General features: G+C 43.7%; 1 protein-coding gene and 2 long non-coding RNA genes across 3 annotated transcripts; 1 reads left to right on the top strand and 2 right to left on the bottom strand.

The window, feature by feature from the left end:
* LOC110437166 lies at positions 524–5,848 on the top strand. The gene is made up of 2 exons (XR_002455353.1): positions 524–569; positions 5,647–5,848. It is a non-coding gene; the product is annotated as an uncharacterized LOC110437166 (long non-coding RNA).
* Positions 6,134–15,028, bottom strand: LOC110437167. The gene is made up of 2 exons (XR_002455354.1): positions 12,392–15,028; positions 6,134–6,232 (listed from the first exon to the last, which is right to left on the bottom strand). It is a non-coding gene; the product is annotated as an uncharacterized LOC110437167 (long non-coding RNA).
* LOC110437165 (extensin-like) lies at positions 7,836–10,479 on the bottom strand. The gene has a single exon (XM_021465493.1). It carries the CDS (start codon positions 10,443–10,445, stop codon positions 9,096–9,098), a length of 1,350 nt encoding a protein of 449 aa, XP_021321168.1. The 5' UTR covers positions 10,446–10,479; the 3' UTR covers positions 7,836–9,095.

The following is a 23,789-nucleotide window of genomic DNA, read 5'->3' as shown; positions in this document are numbered from 1 at the left end:
CCGCGCTCCGTAGTTCGCCTGCCGCCGTCAGTCATTGACCCAGGCACGCAACCAATCGCACAGCTTGAGGCAGCAACGATGGAGGCAAAGCGCGGGACGACGCCCAGCCTGGGCCCGTGTAGGTGCCGCGCTCCGCGCCTTTGCGCCAAGAATCACGCCAACTCCGACGTCTACTGCAGCCAGCGGAGGTACGTCCTCAGGGTGTTTGATGAAATGGCCGTTCGAAATGCCGTGAGTTCAAAATCCTTGCCTGTCTCCGTCTCCTCCTCCATTTACTTGAATAGGTGGCCAACCAGCTAGCTATCACGGCACGGCAGTGCGGCAGCGGTCAGTCTAACTGCGTTGTGTCATGGTGACACGAACCCACCCGCTCTTCCCTGGACAGCGCGAGTCACCAGCGATGGCATCGGCAGCTGGCGTGGCAGACCACTTCCTCGTATCCTTCTCTTTCATCCTTCAACGACCCAATGCTGAGGAGGACGGCAAGAAGGTCTAGGCCTTCCTCATGGAAATGGAGAGTGCCATCAGGATCCAACGCCACCAACTAGGAGATCGAACACACACTCAAGGTGAAGCCCTGCCCCACTGATCCTTGTTTTTCAGTAAAAATGAGTTGCTATTGTTTCAAGTGCATAATCAATTTTTTACCTGAATATCCCTATGCGAGTAGCTACTTGTGATCCTATTTTCTTTCACACCTTTTAATTTAATGGACGGTCACAATCTACACTTCTTTTCTTTGTGCCTTTTGGATGATGTAAGAGCATCTCCAACAACTTGGTAAAATTCACTTGTCAAATCTTGAGTTATAGCAAGTTGCTAATTTGTTTAGCAAAAGAAAAAAGAATGTGTCTCCAATAAGTTGCTATTCTCACTTGGTAAAAATAGAGGATGACAGATAAAACCCGCTCACTTGGTAAAAGAATATGTGTCTCCAACAAGTTGCGCTCGGGATAGCAACTTGGGATAGCAACTTGACAAATTTCAGCAGTAGAAACCTCTGGATAGCAACTTGGGAAATTTAGCAAGTTGAGATAAGGAGTTGTTGGAGGAGGATTTTTATGCTTTTAGCAAATTTGGTAGGATAGCATGTTGAAATACCAAGTTGTTGGAGATGCTCTAAGTATTAGTTTATGTTTTTTGAAGTGTATATTAATTCACTGTTTGACAATAATGTTTCTGGGGAAGTAGCACTCAGAAGTGTTCAAATAAAGATTTGATTTTTGTTCACTTTAGACTTCCACATTGTATTTGTGTGCATAGAATGATAGAACTGGACAAACTGTGTTAAATCATTTCTCTGCTCGACAATGTTGCTCTGGTTGCAGAAGTCAAGCTCGTGACTGATAAAGAGTAAGTGAACCTGTTATGGACGAGGTGTATTTGGGATAGATAACTAGGCCTTATGCTTTGCCAAGAGCTTTGGGATAACTAGGCCTTATGCTTTGTCAAGAGCTTGAGAGATTGAGGGAGACTAGAATTGTTTCTTCATAATTCATTGCTTGCTTTCCCTTGTGCCCCATGGGCTGAATATAAAAGGTACATAGGACTAACACCTCTTGTGGCTAGACAATATGGTACTATTCCTATAGACAAATAACTAAGAGAGACACTAATTAACACTAATGGGCTTAAGGCCCAACTAGGACACTTGCGCCCTACGACGCCCCTCTTTATGCCCATGACATCTCCCCCGCCCTTGGAGACCCAGCTCGTCCTCGAGCTGGAGAGCTGAAGCGAAATAGGGTTAAGCCTTTTACATCTCGGCTTCCCCTTTTTATTGAAGACTAAAATACAAGGATATCCACCTGGATCCCATGGAAAGAGCGCCTCTGCTGGCTTCATGTAGGCTGAAGGGTGGAGTGTGAAGCAGCTGGCTCTTATGCTGAAAGTGTCTAGCACCACGGCAGGCATAAGGATGAATGAGATAGCCTTTGATGCCTGATGCTGGATGCTGATGCGAGGTCGCTGCACTGGAAACGCCCATACTTGGACCCTGTAAGGATCCTTGGTAGCCTAGAGGGGGGGTGAATAGGCGTATCTAAAAAGTCTGAAACTCAAAAACTCAAGTTGCAGAAGTTAAATGCCTGTCGGTACCACCGACAGTTTGGGCCGGTACTACTGGTGTAAGACAGCCGGTACTACCGACGCAAACTGCTGGTACTACCGACCTCCTAAGAGAGCTACGAAATCAGAGTATAATGAGTTTTGATTTCAGATCTGGGAGTTACCCCACTCTCCTAGATGTAGTTGAGGATGATGTTGAAGTTCCCTTGACTCGGTTCTTCTCCAAAACGTAGATCGGCCCTTGTTCACCTATGAAAATGGGTAGAGAGGAAGAACACGAAGAACACAAGAACAAGGATAGTCGAAGCTACCTCCACAGCAAGACAAGATATTTATCCAGAGGTTCGGCAATCCCCACTAAGGAGTTCCTACGTCCTCGTTGTTGAGGTGACCACAAAGGTCCGACCACTTAGGTCTCCTCCCTCAAGTAACCACGAAGGTTAGCTAGAGATTTCCACTAAGAATCAAAGGGTAATACAAACACTTCGGGGTGCCCTCACAAGTGAAACAACACGGGCAACCACGAAGAACGCCTAGCCGGCTAGGGTTCCAAGAACCCAAGAGTAACAAATGCAAACCAACCGGCAAGACGAAGAAACCAAGTGCTCAAGTCACGAATCGAAGCTCCCAACTCTCTAATCTCACTTCTCTAGCTCGAATCTCTCAAGGATTGAAGCCTAGGAGCAAAGAGGGAGAGAGAGTGGGTGAGTCAAAGCTTGGAGACTGTTTTCTTAAAAGTGGATTCGAAGGAATGGAAGAGCCAACGGTTAGAAATGAGGGAAGAGCTATTTATACAAAGGTCCTGAACAACTGCCGGTACTACCGGGGCAACCACCGGTACCACCGGCTACCTCAGATCTAACGGTAAGAAGTCTCTATGATTTGCGAGAAATAAGCCTACCGGTACCACTGGGCTTTTGTCGGTACTACCGACCATTGCCGGTACCACCGGTGGAAGGCCGGTACCACCGGCAGTTCAAATCTCCGCAACCAAAGTCAGCGCAGATTTGGCCTGCCGGTACTACCGGCGTTTCACACCGGTACTACTGGTGCTGGCCGGTACCACCGGCCCGAGCCCGGTACTACCGGTAGTTCATTTTCTCGCAAAACTCAGGAGAAAGGCTGGCACTGCCGGTACCACCGGCCCTGAGGGTTGGTACTACCGGGTCACTCTGGCAGAGAAGAAATTTCCTGAGTGCCTGTGAGTGCAAGTGTGTCTCTCATGCGCATTAAGTAAATTGACTTGAGCACCCCTATCCTCATCTTACCAACTCAATTTGCATCCCTCTTGATAGTGCGGCGTTTCCTAAAACTCAACAAAAGATAAAAACTTTGTAGCCACTTGAGTCGAAACGCCATTCATCTATTGAAAACTTGGGGTGCTAAAATTCACCGAATGTTTTCGTTCAACTCCATCAATGGACCAACACATTTGGTAAATTGGGCTTTTTCCATCTCACATCTCATGTGTTATCCTCATTCTTATTTTACCTGCTTGTCATCTCAACAAATCTCATTAGTCCTCTAATTGTGTGGTCATTAACACCAAAACCCACTAGGGCTTGATTGCACTTACAGACCCCCACTGCAATTGGAGCCGCAGGCCGTATCGGTGAGTCCGAGTGGATGAACACGTACGACAACGTCGAGCTAAGGAGCATGCGTATCTGCCGCACCATGCGACGGATAAGCATTCCGCGCACTGCTGCCTGGAGGCGCACCATTGCTTGCTCCTTCGATGCTTTCGTGGCACGAAGAGCCCGCGCTCGGCAACGTGCCAGGAGTCCCCGTGCGGCTGCCTGGAGGCGTACAACCGCCCGGCGTTCACGGTCCTTTTCCTTCGCGTTGATCAACTCCTTGATGCGATCCAGCTGCGTGAATATATCAGCAAAGATGCGGGAAGTGTCGTTGGCAGGAGGGGACACATGGTGGAGCAGGTCGGGGCACAGGGGCGATGTGAAGCGCAGGTGCAGGAGCTCGGTGAAGCGATGCCACGTCGGGGTGCCTTCAGCGTGCTGGACTTGTAGGAACCAAACCCGGGCGTCATCTTCCAAATTACGGGAAACCAGTCATACCTTTTCTTCCTCCATGATGCGCTCTCGGCGGAAGTAGGAGTCGCACTGGTTGACGAAGGCCAGAGGATCAGATTTCCCCGCAAATTTAGGGAAATCCATCGAGGCAAAGCGTGGCAGCGGCGGTGTGTTGTGGCGGATCTAGATCGATGATTGCGGCGGCGACGGATGGTGGTGATGGGGCTGCTGCGCGGTGGCTGTGGTGATGGGGGTGCGACGGCGGCTGGTGGTGTGGCTGTGGCGGCGCGGCACGATGGATGAGGTAGGCGACGCGGCGATCTGGACCAGTATCTTTTTTTTTGGAAATGGCTGATGGATCGGAAGTGCTGGAGGATCCGGCTGATGAAGGAGGATCGCTGGACTCTATACCAGATGTTATGGACGAGGTGTATTTGGGATAGATAACTAGGCCTTATGCTTTGCCAAGAGCTTGAGAGATTGAGGGAGACTAGAATTGTTTCTTCATAATTCATTGCTTGCTTTCCATTGTGCCTCATGGGCTGAATATAAAAGGTACATAGGACTAACACCTCTTGTGGCTAGACAATATGGTACTATTCCTATAGACAAATAACTAAGAGAGACACTAATTAACACTAATGGGCTTAAGGCCCAACTAAGACACTTGCGCCCTACGACGCCCCTCTTTATGCCCATGACAGAACCATTATTCTGTGCTTCAGAACATTATGCTATTCGACTGCTGCCTGATTAATCTCTCAATTAGGCACCATAATATCCAAACTATAGTAACATAAAAATATTCTCTTACAGTTGTATATGCTGTTCCGTGAAATCATCCAAATACGCTGAATAAACGGAAACCCATGATATGCTATGGAATCATGGTAGCGACTGTTTTAATTGTCAAATGTTGTATGGTTTACTGCTTGGTACTGCGTTTCAACCATGCCTTTTGTGACTAGACTAGATAAAAAAATGCTCTTCCTTAACCTTTCATTGATAACAGGCAAGACAATCAGCTGTGGATCGCAACAACCACCAACTGGCTATTAGATTTGTTTAATGCCATTTCTATTCTTTCTCTGGTACTTATCCAGATCATGCTCAGGGTGTCTGCCTCCACAGAACAACGCCACCTCAAATTGAGTTTGATCCTCAGGAGTGGGGAAAGAAATCACTTCCATTTTTCTCTGAATCAGTAGGGCGTCACACATGTTGCCCTCCTGTTTCAAAAAAAAAAAACTCTGAAACTTCCTTGGTTCAATCTTTGTTGCATGGGTTCTAGAGAGTTTCTTTCTTTCTTTCTTTTGTGCTGTGGTCGTTGCCTAATTGATTTCCATTCTACGCAGGTTAGCTGGAACATGACTCGAGCAAAATGTGTTGCAGATTAATTGCTATTTTGTGGATTTCAGTGTGCTGAATCTGTTGAGGCATTTGATATTTCTTTCTTTAGTTTTTTGCACGTGGATCCCCATATCCTAATTTAGGCATTTGATATTTCTTCTGTTTGATGGATTTTCCATGCCCTACTTGCTTGTAGCAGGCAACTGCTGATGATTGGTTTCATTATGAGTCGAGGGGCAGCAGTGGAGTCAGCAAAGGGGGTGGCTAATGATGCAGAGCATAGGCAAGCAACTCACCTTCAACATGCCATAGCCTATGCCAAAGAGATTGTAACAAGCGTTAAGTGGTGACCGTGATTTGTAAAGATTGACATCTGAGGATTACTGTCAAGTGTCCATATATCAGATAGGTTGTAAAGTATCTGTGCAGCCTTTCCTGCTTTTTTATATTTCGCAAACAGCATAAACTCACTATGGAGTTCAAAAAAGATACAATATATTTAACTACAGCCACATTTTATACATTTATCCTATTTATTTTTCTTCATGTAGTAATTTTTAAGGATTCATCCTACCATGATTTAATGCAATCTAATTATCTACATGAATACTCCATCTCTTTACCTCCTTTTAAATGCCTCCATTTCTGGAATATCATTATGATTGATTATTAATTAGAAGCTGATGTAACAACGGAAAATGCATTTTGTTGTATATAAACCTTCATCAACGCCAAACGCAGTCCTTTTCTCTTAGAGTGATATATACAAATGGTGTTCCCACTTCCTGCTTTCAAAAATAAAAAATGTGTTAAAAATTTATTAGTCTTCCAACTAACAATGCTTCTTTTATATTTTGCATCACTAAATAAGTAAACATACATTAATATGAATGTAGTCCTTTCTACTCCGCGTTGACATAACCGGGTAGCCTAACACTGGCAGCTGCGCGGCAACGCCGCGCTGAGTTTCTAGTGGTACACTATACAAGTACTTACTCACTAGATATCCCTAACTTTTGAGACAATTATTACAAGTGATTTTTTTAACTAGCTAAATTTGTTCTAGGTAGGTAACCTACCACTTTTCAAGAGCTAAAACAGATTAATAACATGAAGTTACATGAAGGTCTTACAAATCAGGTTTGGCATCATTCCAATTTTCACCAAAAGGCCAGCTTGCACAAGATAATTTGTGCGCACTTAAGACATGGGTGTACACTACAAAGAGAACAGGCCCATCAGCCTAACCTAACCTCAATACTATATGCACATCAAACAACTCAAGCAATCTGCTATACAAGATTCCAGTTAACAACATCTCCGATTTCCAGTACAAGGCTTCTCAACTTAAATTCCTACCATGTGTTAATATATATATATATATATAAGCTGATGGGACGTGAAGCCCGTACATTCCAATTTCCAAAGATTACATGTGTTGACTTGCTTGTTCAATTCCTATATCTACCGTCTAGAAGCATGTAGTAGAAAGACTGAGAGAGAAAATAAAGATGTCAGATAGCGGAAGTAAATTAATACCAATGATACTCAGGGGGTAGATTCAAAGATGCTTCACTATAAGAAAAGAATTGAAGTGCATGCACATTAACATTCATTGCTTTATCTTGGTTAGACCAGACCAAATTCCTAACCTGATACTCCTTACGTCTCAAAATAAATGTACATCGCATTTTTCGAGAAGTCAAAGTTTTTAAATTTCACCAAATATATACCCCCTCCATAGTTGTTTAGGACAGCGACACGGTCTCTAAGGCTTAACTTTGACTCCTTGTTTTTATAAAAATATTTATCAAAAAGTGTTATATGTATATTTTTAAGAAAGTATTTTTCAAGATAAATCTATTCATATGGTTTTTACATTTTCAAACTCAACAATTTAAAAGTTATTCATGATTTATATTCTCAATGTTTGACCCAAATCGTGTCCAAAATGACTTTCTTTATAGGTATGGAGTATAAAAAAAGTACTTATATTTATGATGCGTAAGTATCGGTAGATTAATCATGGCATAAATTTTCATAAAATTTTTTTTTGGAGATACAAATGTTGATACCATTTTCTAAGTTAATTAAACTTAGAAAAGTTTGAGAAACAAGACATGCAGTTATTTTGGACGGAGTGAGTATAGACAGAACAAGGCCAAAGGTGACCGAACATGTACACACCAAAAAAAATAAATCCTTCTATCCATGCTCAAAATGAGTATCATCAAAGTTTGTCAAAGAATAAGCAAGCACATAATTATGAAAATCTATCTGAATCATAAATCAAAAGGCTTCAGATATTCAAAAAGGATATTAGCTTTTCTCCAAGTGTATACTGAAAACACCATCTGATCTAACATAAAGTTTATGTGCACTTGTAACTGAAGGACGGCATAAGCCGGTTGGTTCTAGATTAATTAGAAGATTATACAAGGGGTTACATTATATAGAGGCCCAAGGGGCCTGTTCACACAGCCACATAGGGTGGCGCATGGCTAAGTAATTAGCAGTAAATGACTAACACAAATACCAAGGGGATACTAGCACTAAGACCAATGGGATAATCTAACACCCCCCCGCAGTCGGAACGTCGCAGCAGCGGACATTCAGACTGGAGCGAAAGTCTTGGAAGACAGAGGTAGGCAAGCCCTTGGTGAAGACGTCAGCAAACTGTGAAGTTGTTGGGACATGAAGTACACGAACAGCGCCAATGGCAACACGTTCACGGACGAAATGAAGGTCAATCTCCACGTGCTTGGTGCGTTGGTGTTGAACAGGGTTGGTGGAGAGGTAGACTGCGCTGACATTGTCGCAATAGACGAGGCAGGCGGAGGTGAGGGGATGACCAAGTTCCTGGAGAAGCTGCCGTAACCAGGAAGCCTCAGCGACACCATTTGCAACAGCCCTGTATTCAGCCTCAGCACTGGACCGGGAAACAGTAGGCTGCCGTTTGGAGGACCAAGACACAAGGCTGCCATCCAGGAAGACGGCATAACCGGAGGTGGAGCGGCGAGTGTCCGGGCAGCCAGCCCAATCCGCATCAGTGTAGACTATCAATTGTGAGGGGGATGTCCGAGGAATGAGAAGGCCATGATCAAGTGTGCCCTTGAGGTAGCGAAGGATTCGCTTGGCAGCAATGAAATGTGCTTCCCGGGGGTCGTGCATGTACAGGCATACTTGCTGGACAGCGTAGGCAATGTCAGGTCGAGTGAAGGTTAAGTACTGAAGAGCCCCCACTAGGCTGCGGTAATCTGTAGGATCAGCCACTGGTGGGCCGGCAGCAGCAGATACTTTAGCACAAGTGTCAACAGGAGTGGAGTAAGGTTTACAGTCACTCATGCCATGACGGGCAAGGATGTCCAGAGCATACTGACGCTGTGAGAGGAGCAGGCACTCTCCCTGACGCTGAACTGCCATGCCCAGGAAGTGATGAAGAGGGCCAAGATCTTTCATAGCAAATTCTTTCATCAGGGCAGCAATGACTCGATGGAGGAGTGGCTGTGACGAGGCAGTGAGGACAATATCGTCCACATAGAGCAAGAGATAGACAGTCTCTGTGCCGCGTCGGTAAATGAAGAGGGATGTATCAGACTTGGCCTCAGTGAATCCCAGAGAGAGCAGAAAGGATGCAAATCTGCTGTGTCATGCACGGGGAGCTTGCTTCAGACCATATAGGGATTTGTTGAGCTTGCACACATGCTGAGGAAGAGCAGAATCGGTGAACCCCGTGGGCTGAGAGCAGTACACTGTTTCAGTGAGGGTCCCTTGAAGGAAAGCATTCTTGACGTCGAGTTGGTGGATTGGCCAGTCCTTGGAGTGAGCAAGAGTGAGGACTGTGCGAACTGTAGCAGGTTTGACAACAGGACTAAAAGTTTCGTCATAGTCGATGCCGGGCCGTTGAGTGAAGCCGCGGAGGACCCAACGTGCCTTGTGGCGGTCCAGAGAGCCATCAGCATGGAATTTATGTTTAAAAATCCATTTGCCGGTGACTACATTAGCCTTGGCGGGGCGAGGAACAAGATCCCAAGTATGATTTGCCATGAGGGCAGCAAATTCTTCTTCCATGGCGTGTCGCCAAAGAGGATCAGCAAGAGCGTCGCGGCATGTCCGGGGAATCGGAGATAGGGCCTCTGTGTGGAGGATCCGAGGCTGTATGTATCCAGATTTCCCACGAGTCATCATGCCATGGTTGTTGTCAACCGGTGGAATAGGAACAACACCAGCCGGAGGAGCGTCCTTGACGAACCGGGGTGGCGAAGGGATGATGGATGAGCGGCGTAACGGAGCAGCAGCTGCTGGTGACGGTGGCGCTGAAGCAGCAGCAGCGGTAGCTCGCCGGGAGTAGACTTGGGTGACTGGCGGCTTGGGGAAAACATGCTCCAGAGCTGCAGCAGCAGCGGGGGCACGCCGGGAGTACACCCGAGTGACCGGCGGCTTGAGGAAGCCGTGCTCTGGGGCGGCAGTCTGGGGCAGGGTTGTGGTCGCGGGAGCAGCCGCCGGAGAGGGTGCAGGAGACGCCGGAGGGACCGGCGGCTGCTGCGCCACTGGTGGATCATGTGGCCTGGCCGGCAGAGGGGGCCAGATGGTCACCAGATCATCGTCAGGCGACTCAGCCGGAGTCACATCAGCGGTGGGCTGTACAGAGGCGTTGGGTGTACCTGCAGGAGAAGGAAGAGCTGGAAGAGGCTCATCATTAGTTAGAAACTCAAGCTCATGCGGGGCTGGAATCCGGTGACCTGAAAAGGGGAAGGTGGTTTCATCAAAAATGACATGGCGGGAGATGATGACCCGGTTAGAAGAAAGGTCGAGGCAGCGATAACCCTTATGGTTAGGGGAATAGCCGAGGAAGGGCGGCGCGCACTCGTTCCTGGGCGGCGGCGGCATCCTTGAGAAGGGCCGCATCCTGCTGGAGTTGGTCGGCGCGGGCGGCGTTGGTTTCCCGGGCGGCAGAGGCCTCGCGCTCCAGGCACTGGGCGGCAGCGAGGGCCTCATCGCGCAGTTGGGCGGCGGTGGCGGCAGAGGCGCCCGAGGCAGAGCCGGCGGCCATGGGAGCGAGACGAGCGCCAAGGATGGGGACGCGCGCGCGCGGTCAGGGAGACGGGCGCGGGCGTCGAAGAGAGGGGTGCGGAAGCAGAGGAGGTGAGCGGAAGAAGGGGCACAGGCCCGATCGATCACGCGTGTGATACCATGAAGGACGGCATAAGCCGGTTGGTTCTAGATTAATTAGAAGATTATACAAGGGGTTACATTATATAGAGGCCCAAGGGGCCTGTTCACACAGCCACATAGGGTGGCGCATGGCTAAGTAATTAGCAGTAAATGACTAACACAAATACCAAGGGGATACTAGCACTAAGACCAATGGGATAATCTAACAGTAACAACAATGCAAACTACAAAAGAACAGGCTCTGCAGGTGCACCTAACCTACAGAGGACATGCATCACACATCTCGAACAACACAAACACTCAAGTACAAAGAAGTTTGCTTAACAATGTATTCCTCCCTTTTTGTCGTTAATATGAAAATTTTAGAATGACGCCTTAGTGGTGAACTGGTGATATGATTGCGTATTTCAAAGATGCCAGGTTCCTAAATCAAAGAGTTTCTAGTATTACAGAGGAAATATTCTGATAAAAAAAACTATGTACTGCTGGGGGTTTGAACATGTGCTTATGAAGATGCATAATTGATCTACAAGCCAAGGTCCCATGGATGCATATACATATGAGTCTGCTTGTGCAAGCCTGAAAACCTAGATATCAGAAAAAGTACTCATGGACACGGATTATACTATTCATACCAACCATCCATATGGAACCATGTAGTTGACTTCTGAGTTTAGCTCCCAACTTACTGAACTAAGCTAAACAAATTTTGTGATAAAGTTCAAAGGTAAAACTAGGATATTGGACTACAGACAACATACAGAGATGCTGCACTCTTAGTCTTAGTTTAGAGTCTGTACTCAAGTGTAGATGAAGGATAAAGATTTTCCACATCCCTTCGAATGAAGTAATGGGGACGACAACTTCCTTTCCTTGACAGAGAAGAAATTTCTGGTCCAAGGAAATCTGAATCCATTTCTGTCGAACTTTAATTCCCTTCACAAAGTTTCTTGGAAAAATCATGGAAGAAAGTTAACACTAATGAACACTATTAAAAGAATAGTGAATAGGTGAACAAGTTTATAAAATGATGCAAATCCAAACTTTTGTACAGCACAGAGTTCTAATTAAGGCTATTTTAAATGTACAATGTAATCATAGGAAATCCATTCAGCCATGTTTGAAAAGAGAATCCTCATCGAACAATAAGAATATCCACATAGACTAAGAGAGTTTTTTTTCGCGACCAGGTGTGTGCCCGTTTTTCAAGGACTAAGAGAATGATGATGGTGATGAAAAGAAGCTGCCTGACCTTTCAATATCAACACTGACCCAAATGCTAAATCCAAAGCTTGGGAGTACTTCACGTTTGCAAATGAAGCTTTGAGCTTTTGTCCAAGTGCAAACTGAAAACTCCATCTGATCTAACATCTACTCTGTTAAAGCTCTAAACATGTAATAAATAGCAAAAGCCTTGTCACTTACAGAAAAGATTCTTATCATTTTGGTCAAAAGTGAATTATTAATCTACTGAACTTTAGAATGGCAGATCCCATTGCACAAAAAGACCACAAAAAAGAAACAGTGTTCTACCCATTTTCAACCACCTCCCTGAACATAACAATAAAAAAGTCACTTACTGCAAAGGTTACAAAGGAGAGAAAGAGACTTTTAGTCACCGACTATTCTGTTTCCATCACGGGCAATATAGATAGTAACAAATTTCAGAACGACACTCTACCCTGTTTATTCTAAAAGTATGCCAGGTTGGTAAACTGCAGAAAAATCGTATTCTACAGAGCAAACATACTGATACAAAAACTACGTACCTAGTGGTGATTTGAATGTGCCCTTGGTGGAGATAAACGGTTGAGCTATAGGCCAAGGTACCATGGACGCCTGATTGTGTAAGCCTGAAGCGATCTAGCGATCAAAGAGTGTATTCAACATAGGTATCTCACCTTAAGAAATTTAGTACATATGTACTGCAGCACAGCAGCCTTATCTTAGTAGTGATGGTACATCACTAGCAAATAGATGATACAAAAGGAGAACAACATTAATATTAGCCCAGGCCAGACACATCACCAAGCTTCTGTACAGAAAAAAGTTTTAACAAGGGAATCCTAAATGTACAAGGCAACCACAGCAAATTTTTGAGCCACATCAGAGAGAGTAGCAACTTCAAACAATAAGCATGTGCACAACAAGTGGACTGATCTTTCCATATGAAAACCAATCTAGCTAGATGCTAAATCTAAAGGCTGGATATACTTCTAAAAGGACTTATGAGCTTTTGTGGAAGTGCATACTGAAAAGTGAAAACCCCATCTGACCTAACAGCACACTCTGTCAAATTTCTAACCTTGCCTACTAAATAAAAAAAAAGCACTTGTCAGTTCCAGAAAGGCTTCTTCACTTAGGACAAAAGTGGATTCTTATTCTAGTGTAACTTTGGAATGGCTGATCTGCACTAGAATGAAGGACCACAGCAAAGGGACCACTGTTCTACCCATTTTAGACAACCTGTCTCATAACATGAAAATCAGAAAGCTACTTGCTATAAATGTCACAACAGAGAAAAAAGAAACCTATAATCACCTATTTCCACTAGAAGCACTCTGAATCAAAGTAACATTTATACAATTATGCTAGCACATTAATGATTACTTTACATTTTGATCATGTAACAGTTGGCAACCCTCCTGAAGAGAATAACAACAGTCACGGGTATGAAGCACGAACATTCTGCAAGCTTACACCTCGAATCTCTGAAAAGCACATCCTACCTAAACAACACCTACACCACACACATGGATTCAAAAGTCCATTGGTTATGCGTGGATTATCTCTCTCACTCGTTCCTGACACTGACGGGGATCTTCAGGATGCAAGTAACCTACTGACCCATTATATCAAACACCTAGAACGCACCACTCACACAGCGGCCACCATCAGCACATACGGCGAGCGCGTGGCCAAGTAATTCCTAGGCCAGACACAGCGCTAGACTTCTGGACATAACAAAGTTCTAACTAAGGCAATCTTAAAATTTACAAGGCAACCACAGCAAATCCTTTGAGACACACTTAGAAAGAGTAGCAACATCAAGCAATAAGCATGTGCGCATACATAGGAACGTGATGAAAACAAGTGGACTAACCTTTCCATATGAAAACCAATCCAAATGCTAAAATCTGAAGGGTGGATATACTTCTAAAAGGCCTTATGAGCTTTTGTCCAATTGCATGCTGAAAAGTTCATCTGATCTAACATCAACTACTCTGTCAAAGTGATGTTGCAATAATAAATAGGAAAATCACTTGTCACTTCCAGAAAGGCTTCTCATCACTTACATCAAAAGTGGATTCACAATCTAGTATAAATTTGTAATGGACCATCTGCACTGCATAAAGGACCACTATAAAGGAACAACTGTTGTACCCATTTTGGACAACCTGTCTCAGAACATAAAAATCAAAAAGCTACTTACTGCAAACATTGCACAGAGAGAAAATAAACTTTTAGCCACCGACCATTCTAGTTCCATTAGGAGCACTCTGAATCAAAGCGTAATCTTTAAAAAATAGTCAAAACTCAAGGGTTCCTTCACCCCAATTTACGCTTCTGATCATGTAACATCCTAACTGGTGGCAACACCCTCATGAAGAGAATAACAACTGCACCGCACCTGAACTAAAGCACCATTATTAAGCATGAATATTCTCCTTCTCCAAGGAGACACCTCGAATCTCTAAAAGGCACATATATACTACCTCAACAACAACTACACGGCAGGCACACACGACCTCACAAGTCGACGATTCCGCGTGGGTTATCTATCTCGCTCATTCCTGACGCTGACACCTGATCTTTAGGACGCAAACAACCAACATAACCTTCTGATCCATTACATCGAACACCTACAGCGTGTTTCCAACACCCGCCTCCACATACCCAACCAAGGCCACCACCAGCACATGCGGCGCCGAGTAAACCCCAGCCCCCGAAGTCCCGAACGACTCGTCGACTCCCCTTGTCATCTTCCCCGTGTTGTTTTGCTCCTGGACTACGAGGTTTAAGAACAGTTGATCCGCCAGTGGTCCATGGCTGCGTGCGGGCCAAAAAAGGATACGTACCTATATTTAGCAAAAGCTGGTGGATCCGGTCATCTAGGTTGGAATCGTTTATCGTCGTTAGGAAACTAGGCGCGTCATGAGTGGAACAGGAATCAGGAATGTCGCAGGGCGGTGGTCCAGACGGAAACGAAAGGGATGATCCGGGAATCATACGCTGTGACGGGCTGACGGCGAACTGCGGGAGCATGTGCCGGGTCGATGGGTTGGGTTGGGTTGTCTGCGGCGGCGGACGACTCCGGCGGCGGCAGCGGCGGCGGGAATGGTCATGGCGTGGAGTGGACGATCGTGGTGTAGACCGCTAGTGGGCTCCAAGCGTCCCACCCCGGCCCGCGGTATGCAATGTTAGGCCTTGTTTAGTTCACTGAAAACCAATCTTAACATTAAATATAGACAAAAACAAAAACTAATTACACAGTTTAGCTGTAAATGACGAGACGAATCTTTTGATCCTAGTTAGTCTATGATTGGATAATATTTGTCACAAACAAACGAAAGTGCTACAATTTCGAAAACTTTTCACTTTTCGAAACTAAACAAGGCCTTAAGCCAAAATCTGTTTGTTTTGGAAGTACTCCCTCCGTTCCAAATGATAGCCATTTTAAAAATCTTAGAGATATAGTGAAATATAAAGATTTATGTTATAAAATAGGTATACTATAAAAATATAATTAACAAAGAATATAATGATACTTGATTGGTACCAAAAATGTTATTATTTTGCTATATAAATTTAGTCAAACTTGAAAAACTTTGAATATCCAAGATTCTTGGAATGACTTATAATTTGAGACGGATGGAGTAGCAGTTTTATTTTTATTTGGTAATTATTGTTCAATTATAAACTAATTAGGCTCAAAAGATTCATCTCACGATTTACAGACAAACTGTGCAATTAGTTTTTTGTTTTTGTCTATATTTAATGCTCCATGTATGTGCCGCAAGATTTGATGTGACAAAAAATCTTGAAAAAAAATTGATTTTTGGGTTGAACTAAACAATGTGTTGTTTAGTTGCCTACCTAAAAACTTTTCACTCACCGCATCGAATCTTTCTACACATACATAAAACATAAAATATAGACAAAACAATAATTTTATAGTTTGACTGTAAATTGCGAGACGAGTCTTTTAAGTCTAATTATTCTATAATAATCATAATTGCTACAGTAACCAACATGTGCTAATGGTGGATTAATCTATGTAGTTTCTAGGCAAGCTATGTAATTTGTTTTTTGATTAGTCTATGTATAATACTTCAAATGTGTGCCAGCATATCTGTCAACGAAAGCTGGTCGGCAGTCTACCTTGGGGTATACCCACGGTAGTAGTTTATCGGTAGACGGTGCGCAAACTACGAACTCGATGGTGACGCAAGACACGGGCGAGCTTTTTATCCAGGTTCGGCCCCCGAGTTGGCGTAATACCTACGTCCTGCGTCTGGTTGTATTGATTTGTGTTGAGAGAATAATCGTGTCCTAGGGGGGTCCCTTGCCCCTCCTTATATAGTCCGAGTCCGGAGGGCAAGGTTACAGATCTGGAAACTAATCCTAGTCGGTTATAATTGCCATAGATAGTTCGATATCAATTCCTATTCTAACCGACTAGAATCCTGCTTGATCTTCACGGCATGTTCCCTTGCGCGAAACTCCAAGCTGTCGGATCAAGCTTTGAGCTTGTCTCGTAATGGGCCAAGTCTCCTGGCCCAAGTCTAGCCGTAAGGGTATAGGGGTTTATACCCCCACAATATCTAATGTGATATCCAAAAAATTCCTTTTCGCGAGCTAAACAAGGCCTTAGATTATAGAGGTTCAAAATTCAAATTTCTCAAATATAGAAAGACAGTGCTTTCTCAGAGGGTGTTTAGTTTCCTTTTTATCTCAAAAAATTCTGGATTTTGATCCATCACTTTACACAATAAAATTAAACACTAATACACTATGCAAAAATTTTGGCAAAACAGTTATTATTCTCTATTTTAGATGTTAGCCTCGAGAGGCTAAAAAACCCAAAAAGGTCTCAAGATATCATAACGAGGACAATAAGGCATTGTTTAAATTTAAAAAGTTTTTGAATTTTGATACTGTAGCATTTTTCTTTTTATTTAACAAACATCGTCTAATCATGGTGTAATTAGGCTTAAAATATTCATCTCACGATTTACAGGCAAATTGTGCAATTAGTTTTTATTTTTTTTCTATATTTAATGTTTTATACATGTGCTGCAAGATTTGATGTAACGAGAAATTTTGAAATGTTTTTGGTTTTTGAGTGAACTAAACAAGGCCTAAATTATGTATTTTGAATGAAACTAAACATATAACCTTAAAAATTTTAATATTTTACATTTCATTATTTTAAAGTAGTTAATATTTTATGTTTTTCATTCTATAAGAAACTAACCAGAACCTCAACATTGATACAAAATAGACGCTTTTTGAACAGCAGGCACTGAGGCTATGCCAATGCTGAAGTTCGAACCGAACTGTCCTTTGTGCCAGCAATATATACATCAGCCTCGGCCTTGTTTAGTTCAAAAAAAATTTGGATTTCGACACTATAGTATTTTCATTTTTATTTGATAAATATTATTCAATCATGGACTAATTAGGCTCAAAAGATTCGTCTCGTGATTTACAGACAAACTGTGCAGTTAGTTTTTATTTTCGTCTATATCTAATGCTTCATGCATGTGCTCCAAGATTTGATGTGACGAGGAATCTTAAAAAGTTTTTGGTTTTCAGAGTGAACTAAGGCCTTGTTCACCCCAAAAACCAAAAACTTTTTAAGATTCACCGTCACATCGAATCTTGCGGCATATGCATGAAACGTTAAATATAGTTAAAAACAAAAACTAATTACACAGTTTACCTGTAAATTATAAGATAAATCTTTTGAATCTAGTTAGTCTGTAATTAGATAATATTTACCATAAACAAATAAAAGTTCATTTCGACAACTAAAGAAGGCCAACAAGGCCCTCACCGTGAACTTTTTGGCAGAGCCTAGGACATGGTGAGCTTTAAAGTTAGTACTACGTACTGCACCTCATAGTTTTTCAATGATGAAACGGCTAACTGAACCGTGACCATAACATAATCTGATCCCGGGTTCCAAATTACAAGTCATTACAATTTTATTCGGAGAGTCAAAGTATCAATTTGACTAAAATAATAAAGAGAGTTTAAATAATTTATAATTTAAGACGAATAGAGTATTATACTAAGGTTCTGTTTCGTTTGCATCGGTAAACTTTAACTCTTATCACATCAAATATTTGGACACATGCATGGAGTACTAAATATAGACTATTTATGAAACTAAAAACATAGCTAAAGAGTAATTTACAATACGAATCTTTTGAGCCTAATTAGTTCATAATTGGACACCAATTGCCAAATAAAATGAAAAAAAATACAATACCTATTAAATTTTAACACCTCTAACCAAACACTCCCTAACAAAAATCCAGTAGGTATGCCTAGAAGCATATAATAAGTTGCACCACTGGAGAATCATTACTCCATTTCAACAATAAGTGGACTACTTAGGGCACTTCCAATATATAAACCACTATAGTTTCTATAGACATTAATTATACCACCATGTGTCGCCTAAGCATTTTGTTGATGTGGCAAAATAGTTATTGAAGAGAGAGAGCAAAAATCATAGAAACTGGATCTAAGTTAGAAACCATATCTACACAAGAACCAAGACATAAAGGATGTGATTGATAGCAAATCGAGAGAGAATGCATATGATTGGATAAAGCATTGTTCTGTAGAAACTATGTGTTTGGGACCATGGTTTCTATATGTAGTGTCTATGAAAATTAATAGGTATAAAAACTACATATAGTTTCTAACATCGGGACTACCCTTAGTCAACCAATTCAAGTACTCTATTGTTTTAAACTATAGGTCTCTTTGACTTTTTTTTGTTATATCAAAATTTGTTATGTATCCAAATACACTATAATTTTGAATGGATGGAGTGTAAAAAGTTATAATATTTTTTGTACCAAATAATTATCAAAGATTAATAATGCAATATATTTGATATATATATATAGTATTACTATATATATATATATATATATATATATATATATATATATTGTTTGGTTCAGCCCTCATGGAGGAGGAACAACAATGAAATTATAAACCAGTGCTATCCATTACCATGCATATGAAACCACGATTTTGTGTACCTGTGGTATTTAGGTTCATCAAATGCTACACTTAGTATAAAATATTCTTCTTAATGGCCAGAAATGCGAAAAAAATCAATATGTAGTACTCATTCATCTTTTCACCTATACAACACATATATGATCTATTTGTTTAATACATTAGCTTTTCAAGACCATGTGTAGGTACGTATTTCATTATGAGGAAGTAGAGAAATATTACAAGCTACCCCTGTAAGATAAGCACCGAGCTTACAACTTACCAAAAAGGAGAGGACCAAAGAACACAAAAACAAGAAGAAAACACCAAAAGAAGTTGTGAACAACGAAGATAGAGGCGATCACAACTGCATGGAACTTGCCAACACCTAGACATGGGTTAATTGGGCTATGACCTCTCGAACCACCTGACAACGTGCTCATCCATTGAGGCCACACACAACAAACCAATGTCACGGATCCCTTAACAAGGCTTGGCCAATATCGTGTCAACCTCCGAGGGTGAAGTCATCTAGGAACGAGTTGTTCGGGAATAGGACCTTGAAGGCCTCATGCTTGGACTCTGAAAGCAATTCAACAAAGATAGACTCATACTTGTACATATCTGTAGAGTCGACAGGCTATGCTTGATCCATGAGCCGCCCCAACCTGACCATAAGAACTTGATGCGCCTCAATAGTTGGGTTGGCCGTCCAAGGTTTAGCCGCCAAGGGAGTACTCCTCTTCAACATTTTGACACTGAACTTGGCCCGATACCTCATGAGGATGGGGCTTCCTTGAAGCACAGGAGTTTAGATGGGGCAAATTTGTTCCAAAATCATGTAGCATTTGTACACTAGTTATGCCTTAAGCACATCACAAAACAATATCTATGTGATGGAATATATAGTAGTAACGAATTCAATTATTACTCTATAGAACTAGATTGTTCGATTTCATATCAAAACTTAAATTACATTCTAATTAGCACCAATGTTAGGTGAAGATGGCTTTAGTTAGTACATAAGAAAAGTTGGGAACGTAACATCTCATTTAAAATATTGTTTTTGGTGCTAGTATATAACAACTTTTAAATGTGAATTTTCATGATATTTATTTTCTCATTGCAAGGCGCAAGCATGATCAACTGAGAATCTGAGATTGAAAACTCTCGTGAAATTTGCCTATAGCTCCACATACGGAAAACGGGCGCGCCCTACCCGGTACTCATATGCATCTCTAATCTTCTGACCGGCGTTTGAAAACACCCGGATTGGTTGCGAATCGAAGAGCTTAGGCCAGTCTCAATGCATGTTTCATGATAGTGTCATGCACATTAAATAGGGTGCCACATAAGCAAAAATGCTGATTTGGCAGAGTCATTTAATGAGAGAGTTTTATTAGATAAGAGAGGAGTTTCATCCTCATGAAACTCATGTCTCATGTGACTCGGTTGCCTAGTTTATAGTTTTGGTAACTGTGCCATAAAACTATGCATTGAGACTCTGAAAAAAATAGAAAAGTTGGTATGATAGAAAACACACAACAACGTGAGGTTTCAGGCACATACTATTCCTGTTGGAGATCGACTTTTACCTGCAGGCGGACAAGTTGGAACCTAAACCACACCACAAGCTAACAAGTACGGCTTTTAATGGTAGTACAAATGGTAGAGTATCAAGTACTGGTACGCCGCTTGTGAAAAATTCAAAAAAACTACTCTCCAGTACAGTTTGTGGACTTCAGACTTCACCGGTGCTGTCCACAAGTTCATGTCATGGGAGCCCAAGTCTATCGAAGACCCAGAGCCTCGATCGGCCAACAACTAGTAGCGTCGCGCACGTGCAGTGGACTCAAAGCCTTAGATCTTGTTTACTTCCACCTAAAAACTTATTTTTTTTAAAATTTTTTCGTCACATCAAATCTTCAGACGCATGCATGGAGTATTAAATATAGACGAAAATAAAAACTAATTGCATAGTTTGGTCGAAATTAACGAGACGAATCTTTTAAACCTAGTTAGTCTATAGTTAGACAATAATTACCACAAATAAACGAAAGTGCTACAGTGTCGCAATTTTTTTTCCTCCAGGCCTTAATTTTCTCCATATGTATCTTTCACCAACACGCAAGAGTCGGGAAATTCTTTACTCTCCTCTCTATCCTAAATTAGATGTTTGATTTTTTAACCTTAAATTTAATTACTTATCTTATTTTAAAGAAAATTTACATAATTTTTTTTAATAAAACGATTGATCAAACTTGTTGTTAAAAGAGTTAAACGTCTTTATAATTTAGTATGGATTAAGTAGTGAAAAACAATTAGCACGAGGTGAGAACAGCAATTAAAAATATCTGTGCATCCAGCGACAGCGAGCGACGACGGCGAGGATGGCAATGCAAGTGGCGGGGATCGTCTACCGTCTCGTAAAAGGTGGTGGTTAATTCGCATGTTACGTGTGGTGATATTTTTCGTTTTCATGACATTTCGTTTCCTGCCGAGTCCCGATCGCTCTAGTAATAACACAGGTCTTGTTTAGTTATGATTTTTTTAAAATTTTAATACCGTAACATTTTTATTTGATAATTATTGTTCAACTATAAGTTAACTGAGTTTAAAAAATCATATTATAAATTATAGATTTCGTCTATATTTAGTGCTCCATGCACGTGGCACAAAATTTAATATGACGGTAGATTTTAAAAAAAATTTGAATTTTGGATGGTCACAGTGCACAACAACGCATGCAGGGAGCGAAACTTCCACTCAACAGGCGTGCCATGAGTCCATGACCATGAGTCCATCTCACGACTGACGACGGGAGCACACGGCGGGCCACGCGTCACCACTCAACAGGCGTGCCAGGCGAAACCCGGCGCGTAAAAAAAAAAAAAAAAACAGGCGCGCGCGTGCCGCGTACGAGAGGGCGATTTTGCTTTCGTCGCTTTGCGTCCATCATCCTCCGTCCTCCGGCGCCGACGCAGTGCCGCGTCGTCCAGGCGGCTCGCTCCACCGACCGACCGACCGACGGGGGATGCCTCCGGCCGGTGCCATATGCCATCCCCTCCTCCACCAGCCGACCGCCGCGCCCGCTGGCTCCGCCTCCGACCGACAGACTCCCCCGGCCGCGGCCGGCGCGTACTACGTACGTGGCTGACGTCGTGCGCGCGCGCGCCGTCCGCACTCAGGCCGCCGCACGTGAGGGGCCGGCCGGCCGGCCGGGGGTTTGGCTCTGGCAGCTTCTGCGGGTGACATTTGTCGCGCGGTGCGGTGCTGCCTGTTGCGTGGGCGCGGCGGTCGACGACCCGAAAAGGAGGTGGAGGAGATGGAGCCTGGAGGACACGGCCGGGCTCCTCGGGCGTCGGTCGTTTGGGCTTGCGGGGCTTGCCTGGCACAGTGGCACGGCTGCGCCCGTGCGGCCATGTTGTTTCGTCGCGTTTTTCTTCTTTCTCTACCGGTAATTGACGGATGGTGCGCGCGCGGAACAAAAAAGGGAAAAAAGGACGCGGAAAATCTCAGACGAAATTTCTCCGGTGGGTGGTGCAAAAGCCGCTGGAAAATGGAGGCCAGGTTCGGTGAACAGGCAACAAAAGCTGGGTGGGTGCTTCCGAGCTTGTTTTGTCATCATCACACGCTAATTTCTGTATGACAAGTTTCACTCCTCTCAACTTCCTATGTATCGTCACCTAATCTCGAAACAAAAAAAAAATCCTACCTACGTCACGTTTACATCGATCATTGCCTATTTGGGAGGTGATCAAGTTTTAGTTTTGGACGCATTGTCATTGGGATGCTATGATGGTTTGTTAATTACTAGTATACTCCGGTTCGAGGGGATGGGAGCCGAAACCGATTGTTGGTAAGAATTGACTTGCAACAAAATACTAGGTTCGTCTTAAGTGACGTGACACAAGGAAACAAACACACATGAAAAGATCGGTCTACCAAAGTTTTTTCCTAAAATAAAATACCTTCACCAAGATAGCACTCCAATAAATGCAAATCTAGTACTTCCTATAAATTTGTAATTCGCAAAAGGAAAAAAATAGAGATCCTATCTCTACGCGAATAAAGGAAAAAATCATTTATTTTACCATTGAAACGCAATATTTGACGTACCAGTGCCAACGCTTTCTTTTCCCAGCAGAACTCCAGATCAAAGAGGGAAGCAATTCGATCACGACACGACCTCGGGTAGGTAGGACCCACTTGTCAGGCTGTGGGGATCCCCCGGGAATAATGGCGGGTACTGCCGCCACACAGTTTCCCGCGTTCCTCCTCTCCCGCGGAAAGCACTTGCTCCTCTCCGTATCCCGCACAGCACAGCCCCCCGCGAAAGGAATCCGATCAACGGCCTGAGGCCCTGGACCCGGCCCATCGGACGGCCAGCGCGCGCGCGGCCGCGCGGACGGAGAACCCCCGAGCCCACGGTAGGGAACCCATTCCTTTCTTGTCGCTGTCTCGTACCGGCGCCGTTGCGCTATCCGTTACTTCTTCGTGCCTGTCTCGTCGTCGGACACCTTTTGCACCTCGCCCCCTCCACAAGTCGTCTAATTATTCCTCGGGTGCGTGCGCGGACCGGAAACGGATACCGCTACCGCCGGTGCCTTCCTTGGTTGCCGCCGCAGCAGCCTTGGCCTGCCTCTCCGTCACTTCCAAAGACCAGCCACCAGACCAGGCAGAGAAAGAGGAGAGAAACCCGAACCCGACAAGGAGGGGGGGAGGAGGGGAAAAGATTTGGAGCCCTCGGCTTGGGGAGGTCTAAATTGCAGCGGATTTGCGCGGGTGAGGTGGGAATCGGGGCCCGGATCCGGCGAGTAGGAGCGGCGGGGCCGAGATCTATGCGCGGAGGGGGAGGACGACCGCCGGGCTGAGCAGGAGGAGGAGGGGGAGCGGCAGGGGGGGGGGGGGGGGCAAAGCCCA

This window comes from Sorghum bicolor, chromosome 7, assembly GCF_000003195.3.
Source record: "Sorghum bicolor cultivar BTx623 chromosome 7, Sorghum_bicolor_NCBIv3, whole genome shotgun sequence".
NCBI lineage: Eukaryota > Viridiplantae > Streptophyta > Magnoliopsida > Poales > Poaceae > Sorghum > Sorghum bicolor.
Note: the sequence above shows the minus strand (reverse complement) of the source record. Positions and strands in the feature narration are given on the sequence as shown.

Excerpts from the sequence above, each read along its gene's own strand:
- LOC110437165 (XM_021465493.1), bottom strand. The coding sequence starts at position 10,445 with ATGAGGCCCTCGCTGCCGCCCAGTGCCTGGAGCGCGAGGCCTCTGCCG.